Source organism: Apus apus, chromosome 1 (genome assembly GCF_020740795.1).
Source record: "Apus apus isolate bApuApu2 chromosome 1, bApuApu2.pri.cur, whole genome shotgun sequence".
Taxonomy (NCBI): Eukaryota; Metazoa; Chordata; class Aves; order Apodiformes; family Apodidae; genus Apus; species Apus apus.
This window is the reverse complement of record NC_067282.1, coordinates 59,689,829-59,704,739: the sequence shown is the minus strand read 5'-3', so window position 1 is coordinate 59,704,739 and position 14,911 is coordinate 59,689,829. Positions and strand designations below refer to the sequence as shown.

The window sequence follows — 14,911 nt, the reverse complement described above, 5'->3', positions numbered from 1 at the left end:
CCTTGCACTGAACCTTGTAGCTTGTGATCTTTCCCAGGTAGGCAACATCTCATGTTCCTGGGACTCCACTGCAATTATCCATTTCTTTACTTTGTATCCAGTGTTTTTTTAAATTTATTTGAGGGAAATTCATTCTTTCATGCCTTAGCAGTTGCTCAACTTGTTTCTTCTCTTACTGGAAGGCAAGCATGTATCTATGATCAGAAACACACACAGCTATCAATGATGCTACTTTGACTACAAACTACAGCCTCGAGGCAGTCCTGCTCACCAGCCAGCAAAATTTCCTACAAAAAATACTATCTGCCCTTAAACTGAGATTCTCAAGAAAAACAAAGGGATAATAGGAACCGAAGCTTCATACAATGCAGTGAAAGGTATGACTGTTACAGCATCAAGTAAGTAAAACAGGGACCATGTATAGTGACACTATAGCCTCAAGGACAGAAGGGAACAAGGAGAACAAGCTAAGAGGCAGGGGTGAAAATATGCAAAGCACTGATCTCCGCAAGAGCCACTACTCACAGATGTACTCACAGATGAGCTCCACCTCCTCAGTTCTAGCCAGTGGCTTAATACTTGTAATGACCTGACACAACAAAAGACCTAAGGAAAAAAATACTTCATTCTTAAAAAATCCTGATTCATTAAACAGAGAGAATTTTAATTCTGGAAAAAATATGCAATGGCTCTGGAACAATTGCTCAGACAAAAAGTAGTTACCAAATTTAAACTCTACAAAACTGGAAATTAGTTTGAGTACCGACTTCAACAGCTGGATAAAACTTACAGTGCCACAAGTGGAACCAAGAAGAGAATCTCCTCCAAATTTAAAAGAAATGGTAAGTACAACCTCAGGAACATGCAACTCTGGAACATGAACTCCTGTATAAGGGCTGTATTAGGTTTTATTCACATTTCTGCATATTTTCATACACTCAGGTCTCAATTGACATTAAATTCAATAGTTTGACTATTAATAATTAACTTATGGAAACAAAATACGTTTGTGGCTTTGAAGATTTGAACATGAAAAATCTCTTATTCGTTAATATAACTAAACCCCTTTATCCCTGACTGTATTTATATAAACATGCACGTATTTGAACTTACACATGCACACACCCTTAACCTGTACTAATTGAATAAAAGCCCCTGTGGTGCTGCTATATATGATCATGAAGAAAGTGACAAAGATAACAAAGAGGAGACAAAGGCTGACATTGATGCTGAATGGCATTAAATAAACAACAAAAAACCCCACAAAAACCAAACACCAACAAAAACAAACAAAACAAAAAAACACCACACCAAGACCTCACATTTCAGTTGCACGCACCTTTTAAATATCCAGCCCCATCCCAAGTACTGCTATTTAGAACTGACTGCACAAAAATGCTGTTCACAGAATCACAGAATGTTAGGGGTTGGAAGGGACCTCAAAAAAATCACCTAGTCCAACCCCCTCCAAAAGAAAATTTTTTTTGTTAAAGCGCTTTTTACTAGAAGTCCAAAATAATTCTGAGTAAGTTAATATAATCAGGTTTTATTTATTCAAATGCACTCACACAGTCTTTACCAGGTGCCAATAACATTTTAACAGGTATTATAACGCTGCTCAAAGAACATCCTTGATACTTCAGAAAATTACATATAAAAACCTCAATGTGTCATATTCCATTAAACCCTATTAATGCTTCCAATTTTGATGTTACAGTGATCCAACGGGTTTAAGAAACAATGCAGTTAATGCTTCAAAATGATAGTCAGCTTTTTCTAGTTGTTTCTAGTCAGTGACAGTAAAAACACAGTAATAAAGCTAGTATGTTTTATAGTATAAAAAAACAAAATAGAGATAAAGTTTCTGAAGTTTCACTTAGACCAATCACCTGGGATATTTTTTCTGTTTCTTTTTTGTTTGTATGGTTCCCATCAAAAGCAAGTGAACTGAAAAAAACTTGGGAAAATACTGATTTTGTTATATAAGAATCTGACTTAAAATGTGTTCAACTTTATGAAGTTCAGAGTTCTCTTCAAGAAATAATCTGCTGTAGACAGTAAGAATTGATGTTCCAAATCAAACTACTCCACACTGTTCCTTTTTCTTCTTTCTAAAACCCTACTGAATAGCACAGATGTTATGAACATGAAATTGAAATCCAAGAATCCAGCAAACATCTATTTGTCTGCCATATTTTTGGTGGTATTGAAACACATAATGCATTTGACAGCCAACAAATCATTACTTTGGACTCTGAAGTCCTAGACCTCAATCTTTGACATCTCTAAAAAATTCCAGTTCAATAATAACCTAGTATGCACTGCAGTGGATTTGTTTTATTATTATTACAGTCATGACTACCCTCAAACCTCACAGTAACTTCTGCAGTCATGGTTACTAAGGATGCTTTTACACAATAAAAACATCTCAAACAGACGAGATAGTTCTGAGTATTTTCCCTTTCTTCATTCCTTTAGTCAGTTCATTATCCTCAGCAGAGAAATCTTTTTTCCCCTACCTTTAAAATAATGTAGTTACAAGCTTTCTGGCATTCTGAGAAGAGGTTCAGAAATGCTTAAAGTCACTTTCTGATTTCTTCATGGCAGCTGTCTCAAGCAGAATTTTTAGTCAATGATGTTGAACAAAAATAAAGGGCTTAGAATAATAAAATAAGGGTAATAAAAATTTCAACTTCTGTTGACTCATGCCTGGCAATGCAATAGCATTAAACAAAAACATCACAGCTTACCTCCAATTGAGCTCTCTCTTATCAATGATACAACCACTTTGAATCTATTTTCACATCCAAATTACTTACCCGCTCTATGATACTTAAATTTACTCCAAGGTTTGATATCAAACTGACTTTAGAGACCAGAAGCTTATTCTCCCTTAGGGCAATCTATACCCAAAGCAATTTAAGAGGAAAAAAGCTACTCTTCTCCACCTGCAGAACAAATAGTTTTCCTTTCTCACATTTCTATTATGGTTTCTAAGACATAGCTATTCTTTCTGTTTTCTAAGAATTCTGTAAGTTAGGACATTCCTTTATAAATATCTCCAAATCTTAAGAAATGCAGATGATCACTGTGCTATCACTTGGTATCGTCCATCTACAGATTAAACCCAGACCATTGTATGGGAAGAGCATAAAGTCACAAACAAAAAAGCCTTTAATTATTAAAACACTCATGGACATGGATCATCTAAATATTTTACTATTTACAGAAAATGGTACTAGAAGTAGGACATTTCACTAAGGGGCTTCATCAGTGGTTTTTAAACATATTGAGCCTTGTTTAATTGTAATTCATCATTCCTTCTTACAAATAAAAAAACACCTTCTGCCTAAACTGCAGAGTGAATTTGCAGCTTGATTTGTCAAAGTGGCATTGGAACACAGCTACATGTCTTACTAAAATAAGTCATAGTTTATCATATTTGGTAGCTAGAATGTTTTTTCATTTATACTACTATGAGTAAAGCTCACAAGTGTGCCAGATGTTGTTGCTGTTAAAACCAAATGTGAGGTCTTTCAGAAAAAGCTACCTATAGAAAACAACTCAATTATGCTCCTCTTCGTTTAGGAAGAGTTAAGAGTATTTGAAATGTTTACTTTGGTCCATCACAAGACAAAAAAATCACAGGGGTGGGTGAGGGCAAGCAAAAAAGAGATAGCCTGCTAGAATTTGTTCTAACCTTCAAAAGAAGGTCATAGTTCTCTCCTGCACCACAAGGAAACATAAGTAGCCCCATACTAACAGCTGGAGAAGGACACGTTCATCAGGACAATACATAGGAAAAGTTTGTGAAAGCAGACTTCTTTAATCAAATTCTGGCCTCAACCTTCCCTCAATATGATACAAGGCATCTTCTATGCAAATTCAAGGTCTGTCCGAAAGCTGAATAACTTACATCATGTCAGCTCAGCTTTCCACTTCTTACACACACAAAATACTAATTCTGCAAACTTGAAAAAATTCCTTTCATATTACTCAGAAGTAAAACCAAGGGTACACCATTATAAATCTCAATACGTACATCCAAGCTTTTACAGGGCTAAGTTACCATTTGCCAACCGTTTTAAGCAGCCTACCAGTCATGTCAATTATGCCGTAATTTCACAAAGTTGCTTTGATCTCAACATTTAAAAAACAAAGATGGCAATCAGTATAGGTTTTTGTATGTATTCAGTCCAGTATGATTTCTTTGTAAGAGAAAACTCTTTCAAATAGTTGATAACACACTGACAACAGTGACAGGCTGGTCCTTATCACATGGAACAGCTTTCTGTTGTGAGTTTTTTCTCTTTCTTAAAAAAAAATACTTTTTTTTTCCTTAAACAAGCTCTTCCATGCCAAATGTGTGTCAAGAGACATCACAGCTTTACAACACAAATGTATTCTATGCAGTTTTTTTGTATCCAACTTAAAAGACCATAAAGCAAACATACCTGTGTTCTGTGAGTACATTTACTGCTGATGGATGGTTGGCACAGTATGCAAGGTATAAGTTCTTCATTTGTGGCATCAAATTTAGAAAACATCCTCCAACCCTCTGCTGAGCTTCAGGCAACCTAGAACCAGAGTAATAATGATGAAATTACTGTAATATGAACCAGACAGAAATAAATTAAAGCCTGGAAAAGCAGTGTATACTGGGGTTTTGCTTGGTTTTGTTCCTGTGCTTTGATTTTTAAAGAAAATCAACAGATAGATTTCTACGGTCACTGACCAGCAAGCAACACTTTTCCTTCTTTACAGCTTCAACCCTGTAACTGCCAGGTCTAATGATGCCACCACAGCATAGGCAGAGTATGGTACATACCTGTAAGATGGTTATCTAGCAAGACTTTTTCAAGAATTAGTGGGAATTAGCATCTTCGAGTTATTAGATTTTCAGTTAACATACCTATCTGTTTCAACAGTTTACTACTGACACACGTATGCCACGTCAAATCTCAAAACCAGTATTTCAGCACTTAGACCAAAACTGCATGGAGAATCAACAGGATTCTCTCCCTCTACCCGACACAAGAGATGACAGCTTTAAAATATTCATTAAAAGATCTAACTACCATATTAAGCTCTGATTGCACAAACTGAAGCCACCTACAGTGCCAGATTTTTTTTTTATTTTTTTTTTTACACATTACTCATCTTGCTTTTTAAGAAACATAAAGCACTTACATTGATTTATAACCAGGTCAAGAGTGCAGCTTGACTACCATCAGTACAGAAATACTTTCTATAACTCATCACTTTCATCATCTTTCATGCTCAAAAGCACCACATTTGCTAAACAGTGAAGGAAAATTTCAAAATTCTGTCCAGAAGATATTATTTTATGTAGCATAAAATGCTGCTTAAATAACAGCAGCCTCAGTTACTTTAGCAATAAAGAAAGGTGACTCAGCAAAGGAAACAGTGTCTAGAAGAAAAGCTTCACAGTCTTTGTCAAGCTAAAAAGTTTTGATCGGGTTTGTCAGAGGAATGTGCAACACATATACTCACATAAATATGGGGGGGACAGGATATGAAGAAAGGTAATACGAATATACACAGTGTATTTTTCAAAAGGTTTTTAGCAGAAACTGTCATCTCAAATTGCAGTAAGAAAATATCTGAAGTATAAATATCTGAAATTGGCTGTGTGGCACCAGCTTAGAACTGGTACTATCAGCAGAAAGTAAAAGTCTGAGTGATTTTGCACCTGTATAAGCAGGGAAAAAAAGATGCAACCTTTCCAGTCTTATTCTTAGCATCTCCTTAAGCTGCATACTTCATATGCAAATAAAACCCATACTCACATACTTTAAAATTTAAAACAATTTTCAAGTTAAACACAAACTGATGGGAAGATGTATACACTCTAACCAGATCTGATTCCTTACTGCAACCATATCACCATTCTCAGAACCACTCAATATCCATACCAGATTGCTTCTTCTGTGAAGAATATATTGGACTAACAAGTAAATAACACAGTAAAGGTGCTGGAAAGGGTAACACCCTATTACTTTCTAGAGAGCAACTCCCACTTGAAGGACTAAGCATCTTCAGCAGCAAATTATATGGCCAATTGCCAATTGTATAACCCACACTGAAGTTAGCCAGAAGATGGGACACAGTTTTCAGCAGTCCTAGACTACAAGCTTGTCCTGATGCCTTGTCTAAACCCATTGGGCAACATGTGCAAAGAGATGAATCCTTTCAATCTCTCCATATATGTCCTCTGCTTGCATAAAGATTGCATCTCCTAACATAAATATGCCAAGTCTTTGCTTCAGCCTGTTTGCAAGATGAGACAAAGAGTGGATTTTGGTATTATTAACATCCATTTAACTACTCTTAAAACCATTTTTCCACACTGCTCCAAAGCTAGGTGAACTCTCAGTAAGTACTCAACATACATACTATTAGCACAGACACAGAGTTTCATGCCTATGAAACCCCATTGGTTCCAACAACTCTCTGGAAGAATATTGCTTATATTAAAATAAATTTTTTAAAAGGAAATCAAGATTTTCTCTAATTGTTGTGAGCATATGCATCATGTCTCTAAACATCAATACTTAACATATTCCCTCCGAAAAAAGAGAGAGATAATAAAATCATAGAATAGTTTGCATCGGAAGGAACCTACCTTGAAGACCATCTAGTTCCAACCCCCCTGCATGGGCAGGGACACCTCCCACTAGACCAGGTTGCTCAAAGCCCCATCCGACCTGCCCTTGAACACTTTCGGAGAGGGAGCAGCCACAACTTCTCTGGGCAACCTGTTCCAGCCTCAACATCCTCACATTAGAGAATTTCTTCCTAGTATCTAGCCTAAATGTACCCTCATTCAGCTTAAAGCCATTACTCCTTGTCCTATCACTATTTGCCCTTGTAAAAAGCCTATCTCCAGCTTTCCTGTAGACCCTTTCAGGTACTGGAAGGCTGCTATAACATCTCTCCAGAACCTTCTCTTTTCCAGGCTGAAGAGCCCCAAGTGTCTCAGCCTGTCTTCATAGGAGAGGTGTCTGATCATCTTTTTTGTCCATCCTCTGGACTCGCTCCAACAGCTCCATGTCCTTCCTGTGTTGGGGACTCCAGAATTGGATGCAGTACTCCAGGTGAGGTCTCACAAGAGTGGAGTAGAGGGGGAGAATCACCTCCCTCAGGTCAGGCGTCTTTTGATGCAGCCCAGGACATGGTTGGCTTTCTGGACTGCAAGTGCACGTTGCTGGCTCACATTGAGCTTCTCATCAACCAGCACCCCAATTCCTTTTCCTCAGGACTGCTTTCTGATGCTCCAGTGGACTCCAGTAGAAAAGAACCAGTCAAGTTTCCAGGACAGCAGCTCTTCCAGATGGGGGATGTTCCCATCCTGCTCAAACACAGTCCTCTTGTTGCATTCCTTGGGTTCTCATAGTAGTTAAAAATCAAAGTTCTTCCATGATGATGATCCCAAGCAATACTCCCCCAAGTTTCAAAATAAGAAATCTGTCTCCTGCTAAGCTATACAGTTCCTCTGTACAGTGCTGGAAGACCTAGCCTGCATTGATTCAAAATTGACTGTATAGGTGATCAAAATGCAATACAGGGGAAACATGCTTCCTTATTTGACAACAACATTCATTACAGACATCCAGAAAATGACAGCTGAATCCCCAGTTTGTCCATCATGCCAGTTACATTCTAATCACATTATTAGTGCTCCTTCCATTAAAGGCTAGGGCCTGTATTTTATTGCCTGCATCCTTATTTCTCTTTCAAGAAAAGTTTCAATGCTGAAATCAAGAGAGTGGCTGCTTTTGCAGGCATTTAGGGAAAAAACAGGGGCATTCCCCAGAATACCTCGGGAATGCTATCCTTACAGCCTTCTAAGGAGCATTTCCAGCCTAGCAGCTGGTCTCCTTTAATAAATTTAAGCATGAGCTAATAATACATTGTTCAAATAGTAGATGCAGTAAAAATCTTAAACTCCAAAGACATACTCAAGGCATATAACTCAGTATTAAACAGTAAAGAGGCCCCATGAAAACGGCTAAATTGCCTTTTCATACTCTAGTGCCAGGGGAGGGGAGAATGAATTATGGCTGTTCACACCAAGCAGACATCTGGGTCTTCTCAGTCTGCTGTTCTTTCAGCAGAATGAAAGACTGACATTATTCTCTTGTACATGCTGCACATGTGTTGCAACTTTATACTGCACATTCTCTGTTGAATTAAGATAATTAACAGACTTTGAAGGGCTGGCAACTCATGCCCTTTGACTTTTCTAATCCACGCAGTAGTTACAAATATTCTACAATTTTTAGAGGAACAACTAATTAATTAATTATAACTCCTTTAACAGCTGAGGGGAAAAAAAAGAAGCCTGTCACTGCATCATATAAGCTTTTTAGCAACCAGTGTGCTCAGTAAAGAGTATAGTTACTCTACAATGAAGTTGTCATCTCAATATTTTTCTGATTTGATATTTTAATTTAAAAGGAATCACATATTATATTGATACATATAAAAATAATCACTTCCATTATAAGAAGGCCCAAGACATATTTTAACTTCACCTCCAGAATTAAAGAACCACAAAAAAGTTTCTGCTGTTCTACACATGCTAGAGGCATCGACTAAATCTAACTATCTAACATATCTGCTTGTTGAAGTCACACCTGATAGCTATTGATGCTGTTTCTCTAGACTTCAAATGGGTTCCCACTGCAGGATAATTTGAGTAAAAGAAAGTAAGAAATTCACTTGTTCCTCAATCAACACTTATTTTAAGATTTCCATCAAAACCAGAGTTCAGAACAGGACCGTAGTGAGACTGGCAGCCGACATATTCAAGTAACATTACATACGTCCTGCATGTTCTGAGGAAATCCATCTTAGTTTTGGTGTCAGTGGACATTACAACACTATGGGAAAGGCCATGGGAACTGCAATGAATACAGACAAATTTAACACTGATCAACTGAGGCAATTTTAAAAGAAAAGTAAGTAATAATGTAATCAGAACTGCATGTTTTGTTTTTGCAAGGCAAAGATCAGGTATCTCTATATTTCACTTGACTGTGTGGTTACTACAAGAATGTCATGTAGCAATCTATGTCCCTATAAATATACAGACATACAGTTGCAGAAGCTGCCACAATCTGGAAACTTCCAATTACATGGGTGGCACTTTCTCCTCCACCCCATATCCCACAGAAAGATAAACAGCAGAATTTCCTGCCCCTCTCTCAGTCTCTTGAAGGAGCTGGAGTGTTCAATGATAAGTTTGCATGAGGTCTGTATAGAGAATGTCTTGAATTTAAAAGCTGATAGCAGAGAAGACCCAGGACACAAAGGACTGCAAAAATTAAGGAATAATTGTGATTAATGACTTCAAGGGATGCAGCTTGTGAAGAAATGTAAGACTAAGAGTTAGAACCTGTGGCTTCACTGCTAACAGGGTTACTGAAATAAGGACAATTAGCAGTTTTCTGAGCTACCGTTTCCGCAAATGGAGGCAGAACTCAACTTACTCACAATCCATCAGTCCAATTTTAAACGCTCTCTTCACAATCATACCTTTCATTATTTGCCTGTTCACCTTACCTATCAGACACCAGTTAATCTGCATACTTGTTTCGGGCAATCTGAAGACACCGTGTTCAAATTCACTTAACACTGATTGCCTTATTTCTGTTGATAAAATAACCAAAAGCATAGGAAGACACTGGGATAAACCTTTAACAGACCTAATTTGTATCTTCACTCCAAAAGCAAACCTAAAACACTGATTAGTTTTTTACGACATTTAAGCAATCTCCCTCTCACACTCTGGTATCTCTCCCTCTTGTTTTCATTTCTTTAGTACCCATTCCAGTATTGTCCTGAAACATGAAGTATCTGCTTGCACTCAAACACAGAACAAGAAGAAAACTAACAGCTACTGTGACTGCAAGACCAAGGACATGAGAGAAAGAAAGAAGCCAAAACCCAGCTGTAGCTATTATGGGGCAGGGAGATAAGCCTGTGATACCAACCAAAAGTCAAACAACACCTTCAATTCACTACAAATGAGATTATACCTGAGCAGTCCATGTAGGCTGGTGTCACCAGCCAGCCTGTGTGTCATGTCCACTCCCCCTTACTGAGAAGTACAGCCACAGACCAACAGATTCTATGCCCAGGTGAATGGAAGAAATATTTTTTGAAGCAGAAGACAGGTGTTCAATCGCCTGCTCAGAAAAAACACAACAAAAACAACCAACAAAACCCAACAAACCCAAAGAGCAATACTTCCAATAGAGATCATTCTAATCAGGCCAGAGATCACCTGATGGTCACTGACTTTGTTAGTCCAGAGACTCCTCTGCTGCATGAACCACTGCAGAACTGATCTTTGGCACTGGATCACAGATCTGGAAAGAGACCTAGAGCACTGGGCCACTTTCTGTCTTCAAGAGACTGGAGAATGAAGCACACTTGCTCTGTTCTACTGTCAGAATTCTGCCTTTTGCAACTAAAGACTCCAGCAGCATCTCTGCCTTGTCAGTTACAGCTCTTTTCCACCCATCAAAACAAATACACTTGAAGATGATCAGTCAAAAAAAAAAAAGTGTTTTTTAAGCAGATCAGCCAGAAGATTCTCACTCAATGCTAGTTAAGAAATGTCACAAAGGTAGAAGTAACCTCCAACAAATCTGTCCAACCATGACCATCATCCATGCAGGCAGACAAGAAGTGTTCCCAGGCCTGTGACAGATGGAGCAGTCCACAGAAGCACCACAGTGATACTGCAACAGAAGCCAACCTGGGCAAGGCCAAAGAGGACAAACCTTTAGCAAGGCAACAGAAGAGCTTCAAGGTTGGGGGCAGGGTGGCACATAAGTAAAATCAAACCATGTCCAAACAACTCCTTCCTTTGAAACACACAAAGAGCCCACTATAGCATTGTTTTCTGAAAAAAACCACAACATAGTGTTTAACAGCATGAGGATTAGATAAGCCAAAGTGATACAGACAAGAAGAAGAAAAGCATCAGAAAGTTTCTGTCACTGAAGCACGTGCCAGGATTTTTTAAGAGAAAACTCAAATGACAAACTGACTTAAGCAGGGTGTGGAATTCAAGAAACACTAAACTCTCATGCCTCAAACCAGGAATTGGTCAAGCAACATAGGCTGGTGGCACAACTGGCAGGATGCCAGCATTTGGGTCAGGTTAGAAATAACACCACACCAGATGCTGCAATATTAAGTGCCTGAATGACAGAAGTATAAGCTCTCTGCCAAAAACTAAAATAAAATTATAAATCTGTTTTCAGCCTCGGAGCTCCTCTGAGTTTACAGAACAGGTTCACCAGCCAAAAAACATGGCAAAATGACAAAAAACAAGGCAGTAGGGCAAGCTTTCTTCTACATGATGGGAATCATGATGGATTATATATAAACAGAAGGAAGCTGGATGATCAAGTTAATATACTATGATGAAAATTAAACTGAAAACATAACTTGGCAAGCCCAGGGTATTTATAAAAAGAAAATAACAGAAGATATTTGCAGTAACCCTGGGACATCACTTCCTCTGCCCACCTACTAGCATCCATTATGTTCCTAATGTATTACACAACAATATTTGACTTACCAGGAAGAAATTAATAAGCACATCATGAGAAGGTACTCTAACAGAGTTTAAATTAAAGAAGAAATTCTAAATAAGCTTTGAGCTTGAAGCTACATTATTAGATCATGTTAATCTACACATCAAGTTGAAACAAAGCTTGCATTAATATTCATTTGAAGACATATGCTCTTCCACTCTTGGTTTTAAGACCATCTTAAGCAAAAGTTTCAAAAGATGATGGTCTGTTCATGCAAGGTACTTCACTTCTCTAACTTCTGAATCACAGAAACAAAATCATGTTGACAAAAGAATGAGACAACAGAAAGTTGAGTGACAAGAAAAGAAAGGAAACATTTAAGTACCTGAACATATGCTCATTCTCAGGGGTTTAGACACTTAACTGATCAAATCTAACTTGCCAGAAAGATTGTCCTTCTTTCTCAAACACAGTATGGAAGAAAAAATACTTTCAAGCATGTTTCCATTCCACACCTGAACTACACCGTGCTCCTTTCCATTCTCTCTAGTCTAAATTGCCTACAGGGAGAGAAGCCAGGCAGTAAGAGGATGTAGGATCCAAAGTGAGCAACAGACCCAGGCATACAATACTGTCTAGTAGAGACACAGTTTATACTTTGTTATGACAATTTCCTCTTCACATGAGGCAGCTGAGAGGAAAAGAGGAGGGAGAGTCCCAAACACATCACACTGAGCTCGTATAAAGATCACTACTGCCTTTCAAAAGAGACATTTTCTCTTCCAAGACATTCATTCCTTCTCATTGCCAAGTACTCCCAGCAAACTGAAACGCATCTAAGCCCTCAATAGCAATTCAAATTACTAACTTGGCAGAAAACAAGGAAATTTGGATTAGCAAGTTGCCTTAGCTCACTCATCATGTGGACAGATAAAACCAGAACACAGGCAAGGAAAAGGACATAACCAAGGTTAGAAACAGATACTATGCTTTCAGTGGAGTTTCAACACTAGGAAATAATTAGGACAATTCAAATGTGATACGGTTATCTTCTTACTTGCACTCCCAAGCTATGGAAGGACTTCAGGTGTCTTCATTTGCTTTTTTCTGTGCTTCTTTCTTCTTATATGGTATGGTGAGACTTACATTTCTAGTCAGATTGTTCTTCCTGCCTATCCTACTTGTGTCTCCCAGCACATTTTGACAAGCACCATTGTTCAGGACAAGAATATCAAGTGTAAGGGTTCTTAAACAGTGTTCTTCATTCAGTTATTTCTTCCCCTTCCCCCACTGTCCCATCACAATGTAAGCACCCTTCATTTCTCCTCAATCTCTTAGGATCTAAAAGTCATCCATCCAAAACAAAAAACACCACTTTCTCTGCTTACTGGTATGCAATTGCATCATGGAAATTAATAAATTGTTCCCAAACTCTGCTAAAATTCCTACCTCTGCAATTGCATCCTAGGGCTGATTTCTATCCGCACAAGCAATCAACAACACATTATCCAAACATCCATTACTGCATTGCTGCAGCAACTGTCCTTAAAGTGAGCGAAACAAATGGACAAACAGTATCACAAACATCAACATACACAACAAGTAAAATAATGAAAAAAAAATTTGCTTGTTAGAATTTCAGAGTATCTGGTATGCATAGTACTTACTTGGTGCATTCTTCTAAAGACTGTACAAGCATTTGCTGGAAAGAACTTATTTCTTCCAGGTTTCCCATTAGGTATGAAGTATTTGCTGAATTTAACCTGGAGCAAAGGTAAAGAAAAGGTGTTTAGGTTTGCAGTTATTGACTAATTGTGCTTTAATAAAACCTACAACCTTAAAAGAAAGTGTTTTCTGGTTCTTAGATCAAGGACCAGACTGTCTTAGTCAGCAAGCAAACTGAATAAAAGCAAGGCCTGCCTCAAGGACCTCACAGTCCACACAAGAAAATGCATATTTACATTGAAATGGAAGGTTTAACCACATAAGCCCTCCCCAACATACAAGATTTCTTAAGTCTAATTTTAAAACACCAAAACAAACTCACATACTTTTCACTGCCTTGTAACGGTCGCAGGTAGTTTGAAAGCATTGTTTGTAGCTCCTTAGCATATTCATTTTCTGTTTCTAATATATTTTGTAGCACCTACAATAAATGACAGTTGCTAATTGGTATTTTTAAGACATACTTTAAAACGGTCAAATTTGCTTAACACTAGGAAAATTTAAATGCATGTTCCTATGTCAAAAAAATTAAATAGCAGTGAGAAAGCTTCATATATATTTATGAAATTCACACCAAAAAAAACACACACTTGATGAACCATTCTTTAGCCATATACAAAAAGGTGGTAAGCTAACAGGAATTTCACTGCATTTAAACTTTTACTGTAAAATTTGAGCACTATACAGTGTGTTCTTACAAAACTAGGAGTTTTCAGGAGTGTACAGGAGTTTCCTCCTGTATACTTCAAAACAGTCAAAGATCTGAGGTTGGTAAAGCACATTAGAAGTTGCAAGATAAATGAATTATTAGTGTTGTTTTCTCAATCTCAATCACAACATACAATATCTAATCTTGCTAGCAATGGGTTTACTTATTCAGATGCACTCTTCTATCGAGAAGGTTTGAATATCAAGAGATTTATAAATATCAATTAACTGTCAACTCTACTTAGCAATACAATTAGCATTTTAGCATTCTGTTTAAATGCAGCTTCCTAACCTTCAGCCAAGAGTGCAATAATATACACTATCATGAGAAAATGACAAGGGATTCTGATGTAAAGCCAAGAACTTATTAAGTACAGTGCACGCTTGGTTTCTGGCAGAATATAGATCAAACAACTGGAATACCCCCAAAAATGTAGAAAAAAGCATTTTACTGGGCCATCTCCAGGGAGTCTGCTTTAGGATATCCTCCAATATATTCACATCAAGTCCTACTCTGCTTCTAGCAGGCAAATTATGTTTTGCCTCCAAAAAGTTCATGAATTAGCAAGTGACTCATGAGAACTAAAAGTAGTTCAAGGAACAGAGCTGAGCTTTGAAAACTTTTTGCTATTCACTGGTCACGAGCCACACCACAAACCTTCTCTTTTTACTATATGCCATATTTGTCAAGCTTACAGTAATATCTCATTTCAGCATTTATAGTAACGACTGTAATCGAGTGTATTATTCACTGTTGTAGTCAATACTCTTTCTTAGGAAATAAAAAAAGCCATTCATTCCTAAATGCAAACCTGATGAAATAACTTTAAATAGTTCAGTATGTCAATGACGAATTCACTGTTCCTTTCATTGGTGTCATTGATTCTGCTTATTCCTTGAAT

General features: G+C 37.6%; 1 protein-coding gene across 7 annotated transcripts in view; it reads right to left on the bottom strand.

The window, feature by feature from the left end:
- The window catches only part of ARHGEF7 (Rho guanine nucleotide exchange factor 7), a 129,477-nt gene that overhangs the window by 41,236 nt on the left and 73,330 nt on the right, over positions 1-14,911 (bottom strand). For all 7 annotated transcript variants that reach the window (XR_007888621.1, XM_051610645.1, XM_051610628.1 and 4 more), the window contains 3 exons: positions 13,628-13,722; positions 13,244-13,339; positions 4,455-4,577 (listed from right to left, as the gene is read on the bottom strand). Coding sequence is in view for 6 of the 7 variants with exons in the window: in XM_051610645.1 (XP_051466605.1) it covers positions 4,455-4,577; positions 13,244-13,339; positions 13,628-13,722 (314 nt within the window). In the remaining variant the exon portion in view is untranslated. The remainder of the gene's footprint in view (positions 1-4,454; positions 4,578-13,243; positions 13,340-13,627; positions 13,723-14,911) is intronic.